The sequence below is a fragment of the Anopheles merus genome, chromosome 2R (assembly GCF_017562075.2).
Source record: "Anopheles merus strain MAF chromosome 2R, AmerM5.1, whole genome shotgun sequence".
Taxonomy (NCBI): Eukaryota; Metazoa; Arthropoda; class Insecta; order Diptera; family Culicidae; genus Anopheles; species Anopheles merus.
The window spans coordinates 7,185,484-7,203,762 of record NC_054082.1 but is presented as its reverse complement, the minus strand read 5'-3'; the positions used below and the strand labels follow the sequence as shown (position 1 = coordinate 7,203,762).

The 18,279-nt window shown below is 48.1% G+C and overlaps 1 protein-coding gene and 1 long non-coding RNA gene across 2 annotated transcripts; one reads left to right on the top strand and one right to left on the bottom strand.

The window, feature by feature from the left end:
* Nucleotides 1-1,402: 1,402 nt before the first annotated feature.
* LOC121587957 (myogenic-determination protein) lies at nt 1,403-18,258 on the top strand. The gene is made up of 5 exons (XM_041905359.1): nt 1,403-2,933; nt 4,723-4,845; nt 4,944-5,024; nt 17,028-17,106; nt 17,484-18,258. Exons 1-5 carry the CDS (start codon nt 2,325-2,327, stop codon nt 17,936-17,938), a joined length of 1,347 nt encoding a protein of 448 aa, XP_041761293.1. The 5' UTR covers nt 1,403-2,324; the 3' UTR covers nt 17,939-18,258.
* Nucleotides 2,855-4,799, bottom strand: LOC121587964. The gene is made up of 3 exons (XR_006004141.1): nt 4,716-4,799; nt 3,169-3,272; nt 2,855-3,003 (listed from the first exon to the last, which is right to left on the bottom strand). It is a non-coding gene; the product is annotated as an uncharacterized LOC121587964 (long non-coding RNA).
* Nucleotides 18,259-18,279: the final 21 nt, after the last annotated feature.

Sequence of the window (18,279 nt, the reverse complement as noted above, 5' to 3'; positions counted from 1 at the left end):
ATTAAGTCCGATTGGATAGAAAAATCATCAAGTTAAGAGATCAGTACGTTCTGAGGAAGACTGATAAATTTCGTTCAATCTTTTAAGTGTTTGTGTCGAAATTCAATTCGCCATGAAAAGTGTATATGATTCATTTAATTATTTTGCTACTTTTCTGCTCGACTTTTTGAGATTTTACAGGGTTTCCCACGATTTATTGGTCAGATCCCATGATTTTTTGGTGCGTTCCCACGATATTTTGGTCGTATCCCATAGATTTTTGGTTCGTTCCCATAATAAATTGGTATTTTCCGCTTCGATATCAATACAATGGGACCAAAAAATTCTGGGAAACGGCCAAAAAATCGTGGGAACGCACCAAAAAAATATGGGAACTCACTAAAAATTGATGGGATCCAACCAATAAATCGTGGGAAACCCTGTATTCCCACTTTAATTGGAAAACACTATTCAAAAAAAAAAAAGATCGAGACTACTCTGTGTAGAGAGTCAGACATTTGAATTGCAATGAAGCATTTCGGCCGATTCCATGGTACAGTGGTCTACTTGTACGACTTACCAACACACCCATCATGGGTTCAAACCTCGGATGGACCGTTCCCGTTATACGTAGGACTGACATTTTTGCAATGAGTAGTTACAATAATACACACGGTTTACCATTTCATGGGTGCTGCTGCATAATCAATCATGAACGAAATTGATTTTGTGGGACGAATTTTTACTAACCCAAAATTAATTTTCACCAAGCCTATATTTTGTTTGATACGTCACGATGACAACATAGTGCGAACTGTCAAATCTAAGCACGAAAAAATGTAAACAAACCAGTTTTGATTGCATTTGCTAATGATAATGCTGTTAAATGCTAACAATTTAGTAAATAGAGCGAGTTATGATTCACACACACCATCGTAAAGCTTAAGCCTTCCCTTTCCCTTTTGTGTACAAGAAATGTATAAAAATGTGTCAAATGTGACGTATTGTACGTGGCAAACTCATTTTCTTGAGCGACAAACTATGCAGCACAAATCGCATACTGACTTGGTAGACCTTGTAAGTCACTGATAGGAAAGCTCATTAGTCGCACCACAGGCAGGCCTAGCTAGATCTGCACCGATTCTTCCGCTAAAGAAAAATTGTCTCCTGTATTTCTAATATCTCTCATCAAGATAAATGACAAATTTTGGGACATAAGGGAGGTTTGTTGTTTAACCGCAAACCTGCATCCGGCATCGAACCGACATTTGAACGGTTATTTCACGTTGAAAATGTTCATTTTTCCATTTGTCCTAATAGAACAAGTATATTTACATCCGTTCACATATCTCGCTACCGTTATTACGCCTGAAAGTAGATCATCTTGCATACACACAGCAGCTTCAAGCTTTCAAGTGCCTGGGAAACTTCTACGAAAGAGCGAGAACGCTCGACGTTTTCCCTCAATTTTCCGACCCATGGGAGGAGCTAATCGATCGGACTGAATGGTTATTAGTTTTAATCCTATCCCTCGCTGGCCTCAGATTGCCTTCCGAAAGTGTTAGGTTTTCACCTACCCAAAGCCCATCAATGACACTCGCAATCAAAACAAACACATTTTCGTACTAATTGTTTCCTTTCAACACGCAACGCCGTAACATGAAAAGTGATAGCCAGTAGCATGTGTAAATTGATGCCATGCCTTTGAGAATTGAGTATGCTGCGAGTGCAGCTGCTTATGAATTGTACTGGCTATACACCACCGGGCACCACCCGCAGCACACGGTCCCAAGGATCGATAAAAACCCAAGGATCCTTGTTTCCAGTAATACGAAACATGGGACGAATTGATCAACCAAAACATGGCAACGACCAGTTGTCTCGCTTTGCCGCAACGAGAGCACACACAAACATTTCTGAACATTTTCCCTAAACCCGTACACACCCTTAGGACGCGTCTCGTTCGCACGCGCAATCACGGACGACCGTGCGCACACGCAACCCCCGGGACTGAGCGCACGCTGTCACGCTTTTCCGGCACACAGGGCGATCAGTACTGATCGTGCTTTTCCTTGACGAAGGTATCTCGCGCTCTCCGTGTCTCCTTCCGTCTGTTTCGCGTACGTGTCCTCCGCTCAGTGTCCGCGCGCGTGTGTGTGTGTGTGTGTTCGCCGTCTTGTGCTAAGATTCTTTTCCAAGAATTCACACTACCCGACGACGGTTCTAATCTCACCCCATGCTCGTGGAGGGTTGAATTGATGTGCGCAGGGGAACGGGGTGTAGCGTTTGTGTGACACGACGACTGTTTCGGGGGTTGTTGCAGAGGGGGGGAACGAATCTGTGTGATGACAAAGTTTAATCGTGCCGGGGGCCGCAAGTCGGCGGTCAAGAGTGAGCTGGCCGGCTGCTTCAAGCAGGGGTACGAGGTGGAGCATCGGTCCTACGGCGAGCTGATGCCTACCGGCACAGGCATCATGTCGTCGATGATGCACGGCAAAGCGAACGGCGCTACCGGCAACTTTGGTGCGGTGAATGGTGTGGGCCTGCAGCAAAAAGGTGTCCTCTCGCTGCAGGGAGGTATGGTGGGGCCGGGTGGTGCAAATTTTATCGAAAACGGTGGTGGTGATGGTGGTAGTGATGGTGGTAGTTGTAATGCTAATAATGGTGGTGGTGGTGGTGTAGGCAATGGCGGTTACTTACATGATCTTAGTGCGGAGCAGAAGCTGAAACTCAACATCCAGCAACTTCATATCCGACAGAAACAGCTGCAGCTTACCGACTACGACGACAACAGTCTCAGCTCGGAGGAGCATGTGCTGGCGCCCGCCGCCGGTTGCATGGCCAGCCCGAACCGGCCGTGCCTGACGTGGGCCTGCAAGGCGTGCAAAAAGAAGAGCGTCGCGGTCGATCGCCGGAAAGCGGCCACCCTGCGCGAGCGGCGTCGGTTGCGGAAGGTTAGTGTCACAGTGCCGCGGAGAGGCACGCGTTTACATCCGCCGCGACAAACAACTGAAACTGCGCTGTCTGCGAAAGACATGATTTTATTGGAATGTAGCACCAATGAATGTTATTAAGTGGATCATGTTTTGGAAAATAGGGCTTTGGTGAAACAACAAGATTAACGCAACTGAGAATATTTCCATGAATGAAGTGTATGGTTAATGGTGGCAAAAATGGAATTACACTTACATTGTGTTACTGTAGCTGGATGTCTGGTTAATATCCTCACCGATGGCATATACATCCGGTTCTCACTTTGCAGAAATGTTTGAAATACGACAATGCTCCGATTACTTCAGGTTAAGAGAGAGAGAATAGTAAGGTTGGAGCTACTTTGAGTGTTTCAAAAGGCAATTAACTGCATGTTTTATACGTTTTAACGAACCCAGTTTTGCTATGTTTAGTTTAGAAACGCGATAGTAGCGGGAACTGTTGAAGCGATGGCCAAAAATGATATTTTAATGGTGACTTTTTGGATATTTTTTGAATAATTCATCATACTCATGAAATTAATTAAAGCAGTCGACGAGGAAACTGCTGCAATTGTTCATCTTCGAGTGATTTTGGGATACTAGCTGATTAGACAACTCCAACTTCATATGTTCAAGCCCCGAATGAACCGTGTCCCCATACGCAGGACTGACTATCTATCCTGCTACTGGTCGAGTTACAGCTCCAATGAACGTGACATTTGGTGTTTTTTTATGCTACATTTCATTAAAAATTATAAAAATTACAGGCCACAATATGGCTTAACGTACACCAAAAGCAAGGATATTCAAGCACGCGGTTCAGACTGTGAACAAAGCGGAGAATGACAATGAAATGCATTTAATTCATTGTTTTAACATGTTTTACAGTATAAATTGTTAGGGAATTTTATATCCTTTCTTTTGGTGAACGATAAGCCATATTCTGATAAATATTTTAAATATGACACATAAAAAAACACACAAAATTTAACGATTACTTTCACGCAAGGTCTAAATCAACCTTATGGTATTAAATAAATCACTGAAAGCCAAGCTTATTAGTGGCAAAGGCAGACCTTGGCCGACAACGGTACTAGCAGACAACAGAAGAAGAAGAAGAAGAAGAAGAAGAAGAAGAAGAAGAAAGAAGAAGAAGAAGAAGAAGCTGATTAGTTATACCTCAGCTTTAACTAATGCCTAAGTCAGATGAAACGTTGTAATTTGTTTAAGGATTAAGTCAAATTCCTACACATCGATCAGTTTAGGAAAGTATTGATAATTGGAGGTTTCAATGTTTTACTCCTTTAGCAATTAAACCTGACTAGTGTGATGTTTTCAAACATAAAAAAAAACTGTCCATAAAACGAATGATTATCTTATTGCTATTCATTAGCACCAATGCTCGCCAATGCCTCAAACTCGCGTTAGAGCAAACGAGTGATCTTTGAAAGTGAACTTGGTTCAAATCTGTTCCCACAAAACACTTAATTGCACGGTGTTTGCTAGTCGTCTTTGTGCTACTCTCGATGTAGTAATGTTACCATTACCTTAGTAAAGGGCTTGTATAAAAGTGTACAATCTTCTACGCCGTGCTTTAGAATGTACCGTGTGTCATCCTTAAATACCCTGAAGGCCCTAAACACATAAGATCAACAATTCTATATTTTAAGTATATTTTCACATCCAAATCAGTGTGATTTTGTTTTACATAAGTAAAGAAAATAACAGATTCACTTATCTTACCTTAAACTCCCATTCACTCACCTTGCAGGTAAACGAAGCATTCGAAGTGTTGAAGCGACGCACCAGCACGAACCCAAACCAGCGGCTGCCGAAAGTGGAGATCCTTCGCAATGCGATCGAGTACATCGACAGCCTGCAGGCGCTGTTGGATGTAAGTAGCACCCTCGTGTCCATTATCCTTCCCCGGTGATCATCACCCCCTCTGTGTTTCACTAATACACACCACCACACATCTTCCCTCTCCACCAGGAAACACCGCCTCTTCACCAAGGCTCGGATATCATCAGCAACGGTAGTGGCGCAGGTCTCTCAACACCCCAGGACTACATGGTAAGCGGTTGGCGCTGTCTAAAAGGGATGGAAAGGCGACTAATTAACGCCCGTAAATGTGCTGTTTGTCGCGTATCACTTCACAGCTGGGCCCACCGCTCGTTTGCCGATCTCAGCTAGGCGGCGTTCCGTTCGGCGATGGCGTGCACTTGTTGCGCTTTTTTCCAGCAACGGCGTTAAGAAACGGCCCAGATGGGGAGCGCGAAGGGGAAATTTATCGTGATTTAATTGTTTGTTGATAAACATACGCGATTGCCATATGGTGTGTTATGATGAGGAGGCGAGGCTTCTTTTTTTTTGGTTTTTGGCTAGTTGATCTCGTTGGTCGTGATCGCGAGATGGTGTTACACAAAGTACCAGAGGTTTTGGATCTGGTGAAATCTGTTTGCCATTTTGTTCGGTGTTCTTCCTTCCCTTCCCAATGGTCGGCGGGTTGACAAGTGAACCGGGAAAAGATTTATGACACTGCGCGAACGGACCACCGATTTCATTAATCGTTTGGCCCTCGGTTTTGTACGTGTGGTCTCCCATCAGCCCTCTCTCTCTCTCTCTCTACCAAACCAGGACCGGTGTTCACTTTGTATCATTACGGCGGAACGACCCTATATATTGCCCGACAGGTTTACCTCTGCCTAAAAAAAAAACAAACACTCCATTCCGCGCACGCCATGTTGCTGTTTTGTGCCAGTGTTGCTACTACTGCTGCTGGAAGATTAATGTTCTCTGGCCCTGGCAGAAGCAAACGTGCATCAGTAGTGGGATGTGTGAAATTCTTTCGCCTGTGTGTTTTTGCACGAATTTAGCAAAAGATGGTGCTGTAACCCTCGACGCAGGTTTCACGGCGACTGTGTCACGGCACGGTGCGAAGATCCGGCGTTGAAAACATAATTAGTTCCATCTTTAGCCTACACCATCTTCTTTAGGGAAAACGTTCCCCCGGTTAGGAATGTTAATGCAATTCTGGACCATTTTACTGTGCGTTTTTGTCAGCAAAATCACTGCTCCAAACTCGTCCAGCGCGCCCTCTCGGCGATCGACTAACAAGAGAGAGAGAGAGAGAGAGAGAGAGAGAGAGAGAGAGAGAGAGAGAGAGAGAGAGAGAGAGAGAGAGAGAGAGAGAGAGAGAAAGAGAGAGAGAGAGAGAGAGAGAGAGAGAGAGAGTTCGGTGATGAGAAATGTCCAATCATTTATTTCCTCGCTAGTCATAATATGTCAAACTGTCACGACAAATGTCAGCGACGGTAGGCAGTACAATTAGCCACACCGTAGAAGAAGATATTATTATCGAGAGTGCCCGTCGGCCCGGTAGAACGCACGTACGTGACGGTATAGGGCATAGGCAATCAACTCCAACCTCTCCAGAGTCAAGGGTCGGCCGTGCAAGTTGTCGCCTCGACCGAATAGTGTGGGACGCCGGCCAACGATGCGTGTGTTAACTACCGGGTTCGATACCGGGCCTGCTACACTGTGTCACTGTCACTGTGTGTCTGTGCCCTCTACCGTCCCGCTTGAGGCACATAGTCACACTGTACGGTTGACAGACGTCCCGGAATCTCACCTCTCGTCGCGTACTATCTAGTTTGCGGGCTCTATCTCTAAACCCGACCCGGGGCAAACCAAAGAAACCCGAGAGGGGACGGATGGGGCTACAACTTGAGCAAACAAACCGCACACGACGCGCTGTCGCACGGTTCATCCATGACATGGATCGTCACACCCGATGGGACGCTGGGTTGCGCGCCTGGCACACGCACTCGGACCACTGGGGAAACGGGTAGGAGGCTTAGTAGGGATCGTTACACGGCTCGATAACTTTATTCTCTTGCCTGCTGCTGGGTGTATATCCATTTGCAAGAAGTTGAGCAACCTCTCTGGTGGTTCTGGGAAGGAAAGTAGGAAACGATCGATCACAATTAAGAAGCAATACATATCGTTCCCCCTCACCTAGGTGTGTCCCTGTATGATCGAGAACATCGTTTAAGTGTCTTGGTGAAGGAGACCAGGGAAAGAGACAAGGAGCTGGGGTGTCGATTCGCAATGCAAGACTTGATGCCGAGATATCATCCGTTCCTTGCGTCCGCTTCACATGTTTAAATTTGGAATCAAAAAGATGCCCCCTTTCCTTTCAAATCTCTCTTGCTGAACTCACGAGGATCATGATCATGATGATGCTGATGATCACGGTGATGCGATGGGCCTGCCTGCACTACTGCGCAATGGCGCAACTTTTCAGCCAGTACATCGTTTTTAATGAGATTTAATTGCATGTTTCGATAAATTTGTCTTCACATGTGCCCCTAAGAGAGACCGTGGCGCGCTTCTGTGACGCCTTCCAGCCGCGTCGTGTGCCGTGGTGGATGATCCTTTCCCAGCCGAACCGCCCCAGACACCCAGTGCAAATACTGCACGCGAGCCCGCGCCCGCGATGATGAGAAGGTGATGCGCGCATCTGTTGCGCCCTGCTTGTGCGGATCACCGGCGCATTACCCAGAGCGGCGGACGAAGATCGTTTCGTTTTTACTTTATCGTTCGTTTAATCTTCTGGTCCGCCGCGGTCGTAAAGTTACGCGGGATGATGAAAAATGTCACATTTGGAAGGAAAAAGCGGAACACGAGTGAGACGATACGGACGAAAAGCGAAGCGTGCTAGTGAAGGAGGGAGAGAAAGAGAGAGAGAGAGAGGCAGAGCGAAAAAAACAGCATATCCCTCAAATATTTTTCCATTTCCCCCGCCCGTAATGTGGTACTACTACGTGAGTTGGAGTGGAGTGCCGTACCCTAGGGCTTCTTATTTTCGTACCACACGCAAGACTCGCGCGGTTTTCCACATCCTATCGACGCAACATGCATGGTTGCAGTATGAAATGTGGGTTTTTTTTTCGGCTGTGATGTGTAATCTTACATCCCGTAGCATCGTTTGTCGCAGATTTCTCCGAACACGCGTCCGTGCCCAGGAAATGAACCATTTCCCTTGATCTTTTTTTTTTGTTATGCGAGTGTAGTGCGCACTGCACAACATGCTGGTTCTGCTGCAAGGGTACAAGGTGTTTTGGGGTTTTGGCTTGTAGATCTACATGCTTGGAAAAATATCGTAGTGATGTTAAACATTCTGTTCTTCTGTGGAGAATACACAGAGTTTGCATGGTTTTGGTACCAGGTTCTTTGCAGAGAGATAACCCAACAATATCTAAAGAGCCTACATTACTGCAAAGAGTGTCTTTTTTGTTGCTAAAATGTGATCATTTCACTCACATACTCTCTGTTTTAAGACTCTTATAACCCCGCCAAGTCATCTGTGTACGTTCTGTCAGTTCCCGGAATCGTTAAGCGATTAGAGCCGACCGATCGCCGTAAATCTGCTACAGACTACAGACCATCTTATCGTACGTGAAGTTAATGGCCTCTCCGAGCGGCTGCTAATTACAAACAGCTCACATTCCCTTGTGTGAAATACCTGTGCACTTCACAAACGATCATGTAAAGTAAGCGCCTCTGCCACCGGGTCCCTGTGATCGTTTTTTGACACTGTCTCGTTCTATTAGCGATGTACACCACAACACCATCCCGGGACGGGGGATGGACGTGGGTGGTGGTTTCGATACATTGCCCAGCCGGGGGATGTTTTCAAGCAAATCGTAATTCTTCCCGCTCACGACCTTCCTGTCATCGGTGGAATGTGAATCTGCGCATTCTTGGGCGCGTACGGATGGCAGGAAACAACATCACCGATCGGGGATGATCAAGGCAGACTCCCCCCCGTTGGCCTTTGCCTTTGCCGATTGGAACTCGCACTGTTGACAAATTCTTCCCAAGGTCAACCGGCTCAATAGATGCTCCCAGATGATGTAAGTGCCACCCTGCCTAGCACCACACACCATGGGTCACCGGCTTTGTGGTTGCCGCCGCCGCTCGGGCCGGATGAAAAGTGGTCAAGCGTTTGTTACAACTGTCAGTGGCCAGCGAAACGACGCATCAAAGGTATGTGTCCGTAGGCGCAACAACCGTCTAGGCCAAACTGAACCTGAATTTGGTTGGGATTGGGACTGGGCGGCGAGGGGCGAAAAACGGCTTGTTTTCAAAGTGTGACATTCCCGTACGCGTTCACCGTTCATTCATTCACCAGACGGACCAGCGGAACAACCACGGGAGGTAACAAATCGCCCCGGATCCGGCCTCGACAGACGACGACGACGACGACGACGTAGAGAGGGGACCACTATGTGTCATCTTTCATTTTCAGAACAATTCTACAACGCTGCAACCACGGTACAACAAGCGGAGTCTGGCCCGATCGGGACGATCGGGCCGGGTATTTTAAATCGCTTGTTTGGCTTTTCCATGATGAGTCAAATTAATCTAACGCCACACACACACACACACACATACACCGGGTTGAAGGCTTCGCGCTTTAATCGGTTAGTCTCGGCAAATGGGCCGAGCTAAGTGTGGCCATTTGAAAAGATTATCGCGCTTTAATCCTACTGTTACGCGGAATGCCGCGTGCTTGGCTTGAGCCAGGCTTGCGCTGCAGAAAGATCTTTTTTAAAGTAAAATTATTCACCCTTCACATTTATACCGCCGTAGTGCTGCCAGTGTCCTCAGACTAGTGCTCTCCCGAGGATTGGTCTTTTTGTTTGGCCGCTAGGCAATTGTATCCCTTCAATTATACTATGCGTTTACTATTTTTAGCACTTTCAGGAATGATAGTAATTTCTCGTTTATAATCACAACATTCGACTGCGCGATCGCCTCTGTCTCGTACTTTAAGTGTGTGTTTGAGTCCGCAAGTGGTGCGCCGAACTCAGCTGGGATTAATTAAAACTCCACAAGCGACTTAAAACACTCCCCAAAGCTAATGAGTATGTGCTAATTGTGCACACCACGTACCGACGATGACGACGACGACGTTCTTCTTATGCACGCGCTGTGAGACGTGTGACCCAAAGGTTTGAGTCGGCCCGCGATCTCTAAGAAGCTCTAAGGTGTTAAAGTTCATTAACGTTGAAATGTAGTTCCCCGCCCATCGAATGGGGAAGAGATCACACGCATTTTTGTCGTGTGCAATCCGGTGCTGCCTGCTGCTTTTGCTGAATGAAACATTCGCTCCTGTATGTGTACAGCAGCATCCACCACTTCCTTGGTGCTGCGTATGACGCGGTGTGTTTCCACTTTCCCTCTGGTGGCTTTTTGATTAATTAGTGAATTAGCCCTACACTAAGTGCAATTAATTAAAGCTTACCCACACACACACACACACACCCCAGGGGCAGAGAAGGGAGATTCGATATCAAAGCCGCGGCGTCGGATGCAGCAGCTCATGCAAAACCGCACCTCGTTGGCGGCATTCGAGTGCCTCTTATCTGACAGCTCGGTGACGCGTACTGTCGGGGTGTACAGCAGCCAAGGACCGCCCGCCGCCTGCCTTTAAACTGGAACACACACACACACACACACACCTCCCACTATGAGAGCAGGGGAATGTTCAAACGGATTAGAATTTTGCAAGCCGAGTAGTTAAAGAGATGTTAGTGCGGTAGTAAAACATGGTCAGCTCGGCCTCAAATTCCACCTTTGACGCCCAAAAATTGAGACGCGTTTTCGCGACAGGGGGCGTGTGGGGTGGTGTGTAGCTGTAGTTGGAATTTAAATTAAGATGTTTACCGTTGGCAATAGAACTGCCCTTCCATCGAATGACGTTAGCGAGTGCCTGTGGGTTGGAATGTTTGGACACTACCGGAACGAGTCTAGCTTGCATTTGCTTGTACTGGGGGACATTTAGAGTTGGCCACTTACACGGGTATGGCGGAACGGGGGGAGTGAGTGGGTGGCATTTATGGTATGATGTCCTCTCTCTCTCTCTCGACTAAACGGCTAATTGCGATAGCGATGCAATGTTAATGATTTCATTAGGACTTTCCAAAATAAGTTTTCCCTTCTGAATTGAGCCTTTGGACATGAGACATGTTTTTGAGTGGAATCTGAAGTAATTGGCTTACATTGGGAAATAGAGACACAGCTTTCTCTATCTTTATGTTGGTCTTAATATCCCACTAATTGAATTTGAATGAAGATTGCTCTTCAGACTTTTCATATAATTCAACACACGTATGAAAATTACTGGTGCAAGGTGAGAGTGTCGAACTTGACGACGGAATCGTTCGAATCTCACAGGGATCTAAGGCAAGATGACGGACTCTCCTGTCTACTCTTTAACATCGCTCTGGAAGGTGTCATCCGAGGCGCGGGGCTAGACCATGACATCTGTGCCACGATCCTCTACCGGTCTCTCCAATTTCTTGGCTTCGCGGATGACATCGACATCATCGACAGGACAACAACGAAGGTGTGTGAGGCGTACACCCGACTTTTCAGCTGATTATTCTTCTATCCAGCGATTATAAATTCAAGCTTTCTCTTATGCGTCTTAAAAGGCGCTTTTAGATGGGAATCTATACCTCTTCCGTCCTACAGCAGTCGATGCATCAATCCAATGGACCATTGAGATTGCTGATCTAACTTCCAGCGCTAACCCTATTTAAAGCTTCATTTCTGAAGTGCCAGTATGTATTATTGGCCATTCTTTGGAACCTGAAAGCCTCGATTAGAACATCTTTGTGAAATCCAATACTACATAATTCATCTTCTCTAGTATGTTAGTTAGCACAGCTTCTACAGAGCACACCATTTAAAAATGTCACCTTGGGAGGTGTCTGTCTCCTCCTGACGAGCTGCCTTCCTCATGTTCATCCATCACGTAACAACCGATTTGATTCGACGCGAAATTTCGGAAGTCTGTTTGATGTTGTCACAGCATCCACCGATAAACACGGTGCGTTATACATCACCTGCAATTTGCCCTCTTGCTTGTGTCTTGTGACGGCGGTTTCGGCGAACGTTCTCCCAAGGGGAACTTTATTGCGGCTCGCAATTTATGACGGCGTGTCGAAACTGACGACCGCAAATGTGCAGTTTTGCCGGATGGGGCGGAGGAAAAACCGGCACTAAAAGCACCCATGTCATAAAGCAACAGGAAACGATCCCCGAGCCCCACAGGGACAGGTTAACACTCGCGTACTGTTGCAAACCGTACCAAACGCCCAGTTCCGCCAATTCGGCAACGGTGAACTGTTCAACAGACACGCGGGGCCCAGGGGTGAAGTGAATCCATCCATCTATCTATCCACCTGCAAAACGTGGAGGACACGACGGTGTGTATCTCGCATCGCTTCGCTGGCGGCTTGTAGCTTCGCTGGCCAACCGGCAAGACACCAGTCAAAGAGCATGATTAACAAATTATGATCTAATTAAGCGGGATTAATCATTCATTTGGGAAAGAGAGAGTGAGTTTCGTTTGATCTTTCATCACTTGACATTCGCGCTCGGTTTTTTGGGGCGGATCGCGCACCGTTGAAGGTAGGGATATGTGTGATACGTCCCAAGAAATATATCATACGCGCTAGGATCGGGCGTTGGAAGCATATGGTCCCCTTCCGCGACAGGCTTTTAGTGATTGTGCAAGCAACATGATAGCAAGAACCGGGTGCTTTGGGGAGCGAGCACAGGGTGAAAGGTTCATATCTTTCGTGAGTCATTGTTTTTAATCCACCCAAACCGAGAAACAGAGAGCGAGAGAGATGGATCGTATTCTTGGGTTTATGGGCAACAATCGCACGGCAGTCCAATCGTTGTTTGCTGCCCATTCTCAACCCCCTGTTCTAATGCCGTCCCAGCTTGATGGGGATTTTATACGCGCGAGACGCGTGATGGCAGAGTGGCAGTAGTGGGCGCGCTACTTTACGACCGATCTGTCAGCTACCGGCCAACAAAAAACACACGCATGCCGCTGCTGCTTCTGTGGGGCAAATAATTTTTAGCGTAATAAATTTCCCCTCACCCACCATTCCCTTCGGGAGATCGCTACACCATCGTCCGCTTCGCTTTGCCACACGAGTAGTCCGCCACAGGACCGTTTTGTCTCATGCCATCGGCCATCATTTTAATTCTGGAAAAATTTGTTGTTCTACTAAAAAACAACCTACACACACGCGCGGGAGACTAGAGAGAGGCAGGCGACAAATAGATGCTTGTTGTCACATTTTCCAACACTTTTGTATTCTTTTGCACAGAGGGAAGCAAAGCTGGGTAACAAAACACAGAAACACACAAAAGCAACCTTATTTCCCTGGTGTGCGCGCGATCGTTCCTCCGTTCATCCTTGGAGTTGCCACCGAAGATGACATTTTTCAATACCGGCACGGCACGCACGGCACACAGCAGGGCCCAATCTGGCCGAGTAAATAAAGTATTAAGATGTTAAGACTGCTTATTTTTAAAAGTCACCCGCTTGTCGATGCTCGCGCGCGCACACCCCGTTCGAGCTAATCCGCGCGCCGAGCGGATTGTTGCGTGTGTGTTATCCCTTCTGTCGGGGGGTGACACACACACACAAACAGGAGCACCATAACCATAATTTCTCGATAAATTATTTTTTAATATTTCCTCCTGGATTAAGGCCGGGCGTGCCGTGAATAAACGACAGCTCACCCTTCCCTAACAGAGGAAGAATGTTTTGAAGCTGTCACGGAGAGTGAAAGTTTATGAATTCCGCCACGCCATGCCAGTGATAGGAAATTCCCGTGGGTCTCGTAAGAAAATAGACAGAAAGAACGAAAGAGAGAGAGAGAACGAGAGAGAGAGAACGAGAGAGAGAGAGAGAGAGAGAGAGAGAGAGAGAGAGAGAGAGAGAGAGAGAGAGAACGTGCGGTATGAAAAATGATACCTTCATTGGCGCGATCGCGATGATGATCGTAACTTTTCCGCGCAACAGTGACATTTGATCGCTCGACGGTCGACGGTATGTAATGTAACGGGGTGTGTGGGGCACAGCATCCTTCAATGGCCTCCATCCACGGCACTCACGACAACCACTTATCTTATTTTTTGTTCACGCTAGCTGTCGATCGCTAGAGTTGTCACCTTGTGAGCGGGTGTGACACGGATACTCCGAAGCTACTTGAGCAAAAGGGTCCTTTTTCCCCGGCACTAGAGAGCGAGCCTCTTGAGCGCCTAACCTGATTGGGAGTTGTTGGAAATTGTTTGGAAAGGTTTCCCAACCAAGTGAAACATGTACGTGTGTGCGTGGAACATCCGAGGGTGAAAGATAGGGGAGGGCAAAAAAAGACCGAGACCTGAAAACCAGCGAGCTGCTAACACGCCGATACAAATAGCCGACTGTCTAACGGATACATGATTTTGTAATATGTGACTTTAAATGCCATCCTAAATCTTGCGCTAAGTGGTCCGTATTATAGGCGACACTTTTTCTCAGTTTCTTCTCTCCCCTCGCTCTCGCTCCGGATGCGTTCGGCGGCCTTCCTGCTGCACACGCGTTCCCAGCTGGTCACAGTTCGCCGCCACCTTCGGAAAAACACACTCGACGTGACGCCATCGAACCGTATCGGTTTCAGACCCCGCTTGCGTCTGCCTCTGCTTCTTCTCCTTCTGGCAGTGTTGTGGATGTAAAACCATGTCACCTATACGCCCATCGATTCGTCAGCGTTGCTCGTTTACAGCGTCCCGGGGCTTGTTGTTTATGCCCACCCGGAGAATTAGCTGCTGTGTAGCCTTGCCATTGCCCTGTCCTTGAAAGTAAGGGGGCGAAGGCACCGGGAACGGATGAGTTGTTGTTGTTCGTGGTTCGTGCATTACGATAACGCGTCAAGCCTCAAGCGAGACACGCCGAGACCGGACGTAAGTGCTTCTGTGCCGAGGTACCGAGAGGCGCGCTCGGGAGTTGCGGGTCCAAATTCCCAAAACGGGACACCACCACGGGGATGATGTGTCGTGTACGTTTTTAAGTACAATTGCTCCTCGTACATCAAAACCAAACAAGGATATGGAGGACATTATTAGGCAACGGTGGAAATTTTGTACAGCTTAAGTGGTAGATGTTGTTTCGAGAGCTCGTTATATTAGACACAACTTTCGAGCATGCTCTCTAGAGCCGGAAGAGGCTAGAGCTCTAGAGCTTTCGGTTGAGTAACTGTTGAGGGCTTATCGAACATACGGGAACGGAGAAAGTGTTTCATATCTGAAGTACTGTTTGCGTTCCAAATACCAAAGGAACGTGGTCCACTTAATAGAGTAATAACCGCCACTCCTCGATCGATGATGACAGACCATTTCTTGAACGCGATCAACACCTCACACCCAACTGCTGTTGCGTGAATCAATTTTAACTCACCTATAGCTTCGTTGGTGAGTCTTCATGACCATGGTCCTAGCCTTCGTATCGCTTCCTGGTGCCCCACTTCTCATCTCATCTTCCCCAAAACCACACACTAATGACGCGATTCCGCACATAAATCGTTCATTTTATGCTGACAATTTTCGCACTCGAAACCTCACAATGGGGACGTAGCCGACGAACCCACCAAAACCATCGGTCACTGTTGCAAAGTAATTGCAATCGTAAATGCCACCGGGTTATGCGCTCGGACGAGGCACGACGCCGACAAGAATTGCGGAATTGCTTTACGGTACGGTGGCGTGTGCGCAATTAAAGATCGCCGAGAGCATCCATCGCAGGCACCACCACACCACCATCATCATTGTTTGTATTGGAAGATTTAAACGCAATTCGTTCTTCAAGAACGGCCCGGGGTATCAATTCCTCCTATTCGGCAGCCCCAAAAGGGTGCTTCTTCACTCATTTCGTCCACGATCGTCATCATCATTGTTGATGTTGGTAGTCAAAATTAGGCCGGGATGGTGTGGGGTGTATGCGACGGCTCAAAAATAGAACCGTTCGAGGGGGGTTTTTTCTCCTCCCTCCCTCCGGATAGTAGTAGTTTGTAAATTGTCGCATATCGCCATAGCTCAATCTTTTTCCTCGGGTGCCGTTCCCAGCTCACTGCACTACAAAACCGCGCACTGCTCAAACACGATCGACCCCACGAGCGTCCCAGCGGCCGTAGATCCGTTTGATGTTTTTGTAGAGTTAAATGGCACACACCCAAACATAAGCAATCTCCCGACGTGTTCTGTTTCCCCCTCCTTCTCCTTCACTGCCTCATTTTACCGAAGGTTTCCCATCGACCAAACCCTCCGGCCTCCACCCTGTGGGCAGGTCGAGGAGACAGCGTAATATATACCTTTTGTGTCACACTTCCACCCCATCATAGCGGAGTGTGATCGCGTCTCCCGGTGGCGCGATACCTTCTCGAACCTCCCCCCTTCGCTTCCCGACGACGATGGCGACCCGGGCGAGGAGGAGGGAAAAGCTAAAAGATATGGCGACGACTTCATTTTATTTTATTGCCGAATGTCATCTTTTTTAATTGACGTTATAGAAACGTCGTAAACGCGCGAGCGCGCACTCTCGATGGGGAAAAACGCGATGCCTGCACCCCGAAAACATCGCGATCGGGCCCTGTCCCGGGTGTTGCTTTTGGAGCGCACCGTGTGCTCCAACGGCGTAGCCCGCCGCTGCACGGCGAGGGCTAGAATAACTTACACTAAATTAGGCATCACAAATGCCGCGTTTGTTTCGGTCGCGAGCTCGTCGCAACGGCCGCACTTTTGTGTGTTTTTTGGAGTAGAAACCCGCCAATGAACGTTTGAGTACCGCAATACACACACACACGCACGCGCGTACAGCAACCAAGCCGAGGCACGGGAATCTATTTTCGGGTTCACGCATTTACGGAAGCTGCACGCAGGACACTGCCATCAGCGGCACACTCCGCTCCTCGTCTGGATAGATCCGTGAATCAAATTCCGTACGATGCCATTGACAAGGAGAGGGGCATGAGAACGAGATGATTCTGCCACCTCTACGACGGCGACCCGACGGCGATGTCTTGGGGAGGGTCCCTGAGCGGACAAATTATCGTCATGTCTACAAGCTCATTTAGCTCGGCTTCCCTGTGCCTCTCCATTCCCCAGCGCGATCGTACGACACATTAAAGATTCAAAACTTCATTTCATTTTGTCCATTTACAGAACTGCTGCTCCAACAGTTACCTGCGCGAGCGCTTGGGACAGCTGGGAAAGGACAACGACCGGTACATACCCCTCACAGGTAGGAGATGCTATTTCAAGCAAGGGAAGGAAGGGTTTGGCAAACGTGAGTGCCAAAGCCATGCACTATTGCCACACTGTCTGGCACCACTGATACTGCGGCCATGCACAAGAGCGCTCTCTCACCCCCCAGAACGAAACCACGTCGGCAAATGGGAAAATTATGAATTCAACCGTGCGTTGATTTATCTCGTCCCCTGGCCGAAAAAAGGGGGAAAACGGAGCAGGATGGGCAGGACTCTGCTATATTTAAAATACTTTGCAGTCCTGTTTCTCGTCTCCCATCCCCTCTGGGTGCAATACGTTAGATCAAAATAGTGTGCCCCTTCTACCCCTTCAGTAACACGTCTTCTTTTTTCCCCCGTTTTGCTTCCACAGGATACAATCAAACGTCCACTTCCGCCTCCGCTACCGGCTCGAGCTTGGACTGTCTCAACCTGATTGTGCAGAGCATTAGCAACGGGTCGCAGCAAACAACAACGCAACAGCAACTGCTGCTGCCGCCGCAAACCGCTTCCACCCTGGCCGAACACACGCCATCGCCGGCGAACGGGCCACCGACCAGCGCCGTCGCGATGGCACAGCAACTGTACAGCAGCGGCTCGTTCTGTTCGCCCTCTCCAGCATCATCAACATCATCCTCGTCATCCTCGTCGTCGTCCTCGTCAGCATCCTCCTCATCGTCATCGTCTTCCTCTTCACCCATGTCGCCAGCGCCGTGCGCGGGATCGCACCACCACCATCATCATCATCATCACCATCATCCACAGCACGGGAGCATGGGAAGCAACCGTACCGTGGCACCAGCGACCACATCCGTTTCACTACCGTAGCAAATGGGGCGGCACGCGGAGCACGATGCGCGCAGAACGATGCGAAAATCTTTAATTAGTTGTACATACTTGCATAAGTGACGGAGAGCACCAGCACACACACAGACACACACACCTTAACAATGCAGCGGCGGCGGATCGGCCTCGGGATGATCGGGTGCTGAAGATTGAGTGGCGCTGCATTTTGTGTATGAACTATATGAAAGAGGTATTATTAGTGTAACAATCCGTTTAAGTGTAACTGCTAGCGAGCTACCAGCTACCGTACGAGCCGTAAAGTGTTAGTAAATTAAGCGATGAATAAATCATAACCTTTCAAATTGTGCCAAGCCGAGCAGACT

What these genes read in the sequence shown, in the direction of transcription:
- LOC121587957 (XM_041905359.1), top strand. Translation starts at nt 2,325, where the DNA reads ATGACAAAGTTTAATCGTGCCGGGGGCCGCAAGTCGGCGGTCAAGAGT. An exon ending in AGCGGCGTCGGTTGCGGAAG is followed by an intron (nt 2,934 to 4,722) that starts GTTAGTGTCACA and finishes CTCACCTTGCAG; the next exon opens with GTAAACGAAGCATTCGAAGT. An exon ending in GCCTGCAGGCGCTGTTGGAT is followed by an intron (nt 4,846 to 4,943) that starts GTAAGTAGCACC and finishes CCTCTCCACCAG; the next exon opens with GAAACACCGCCTCTTCACCA.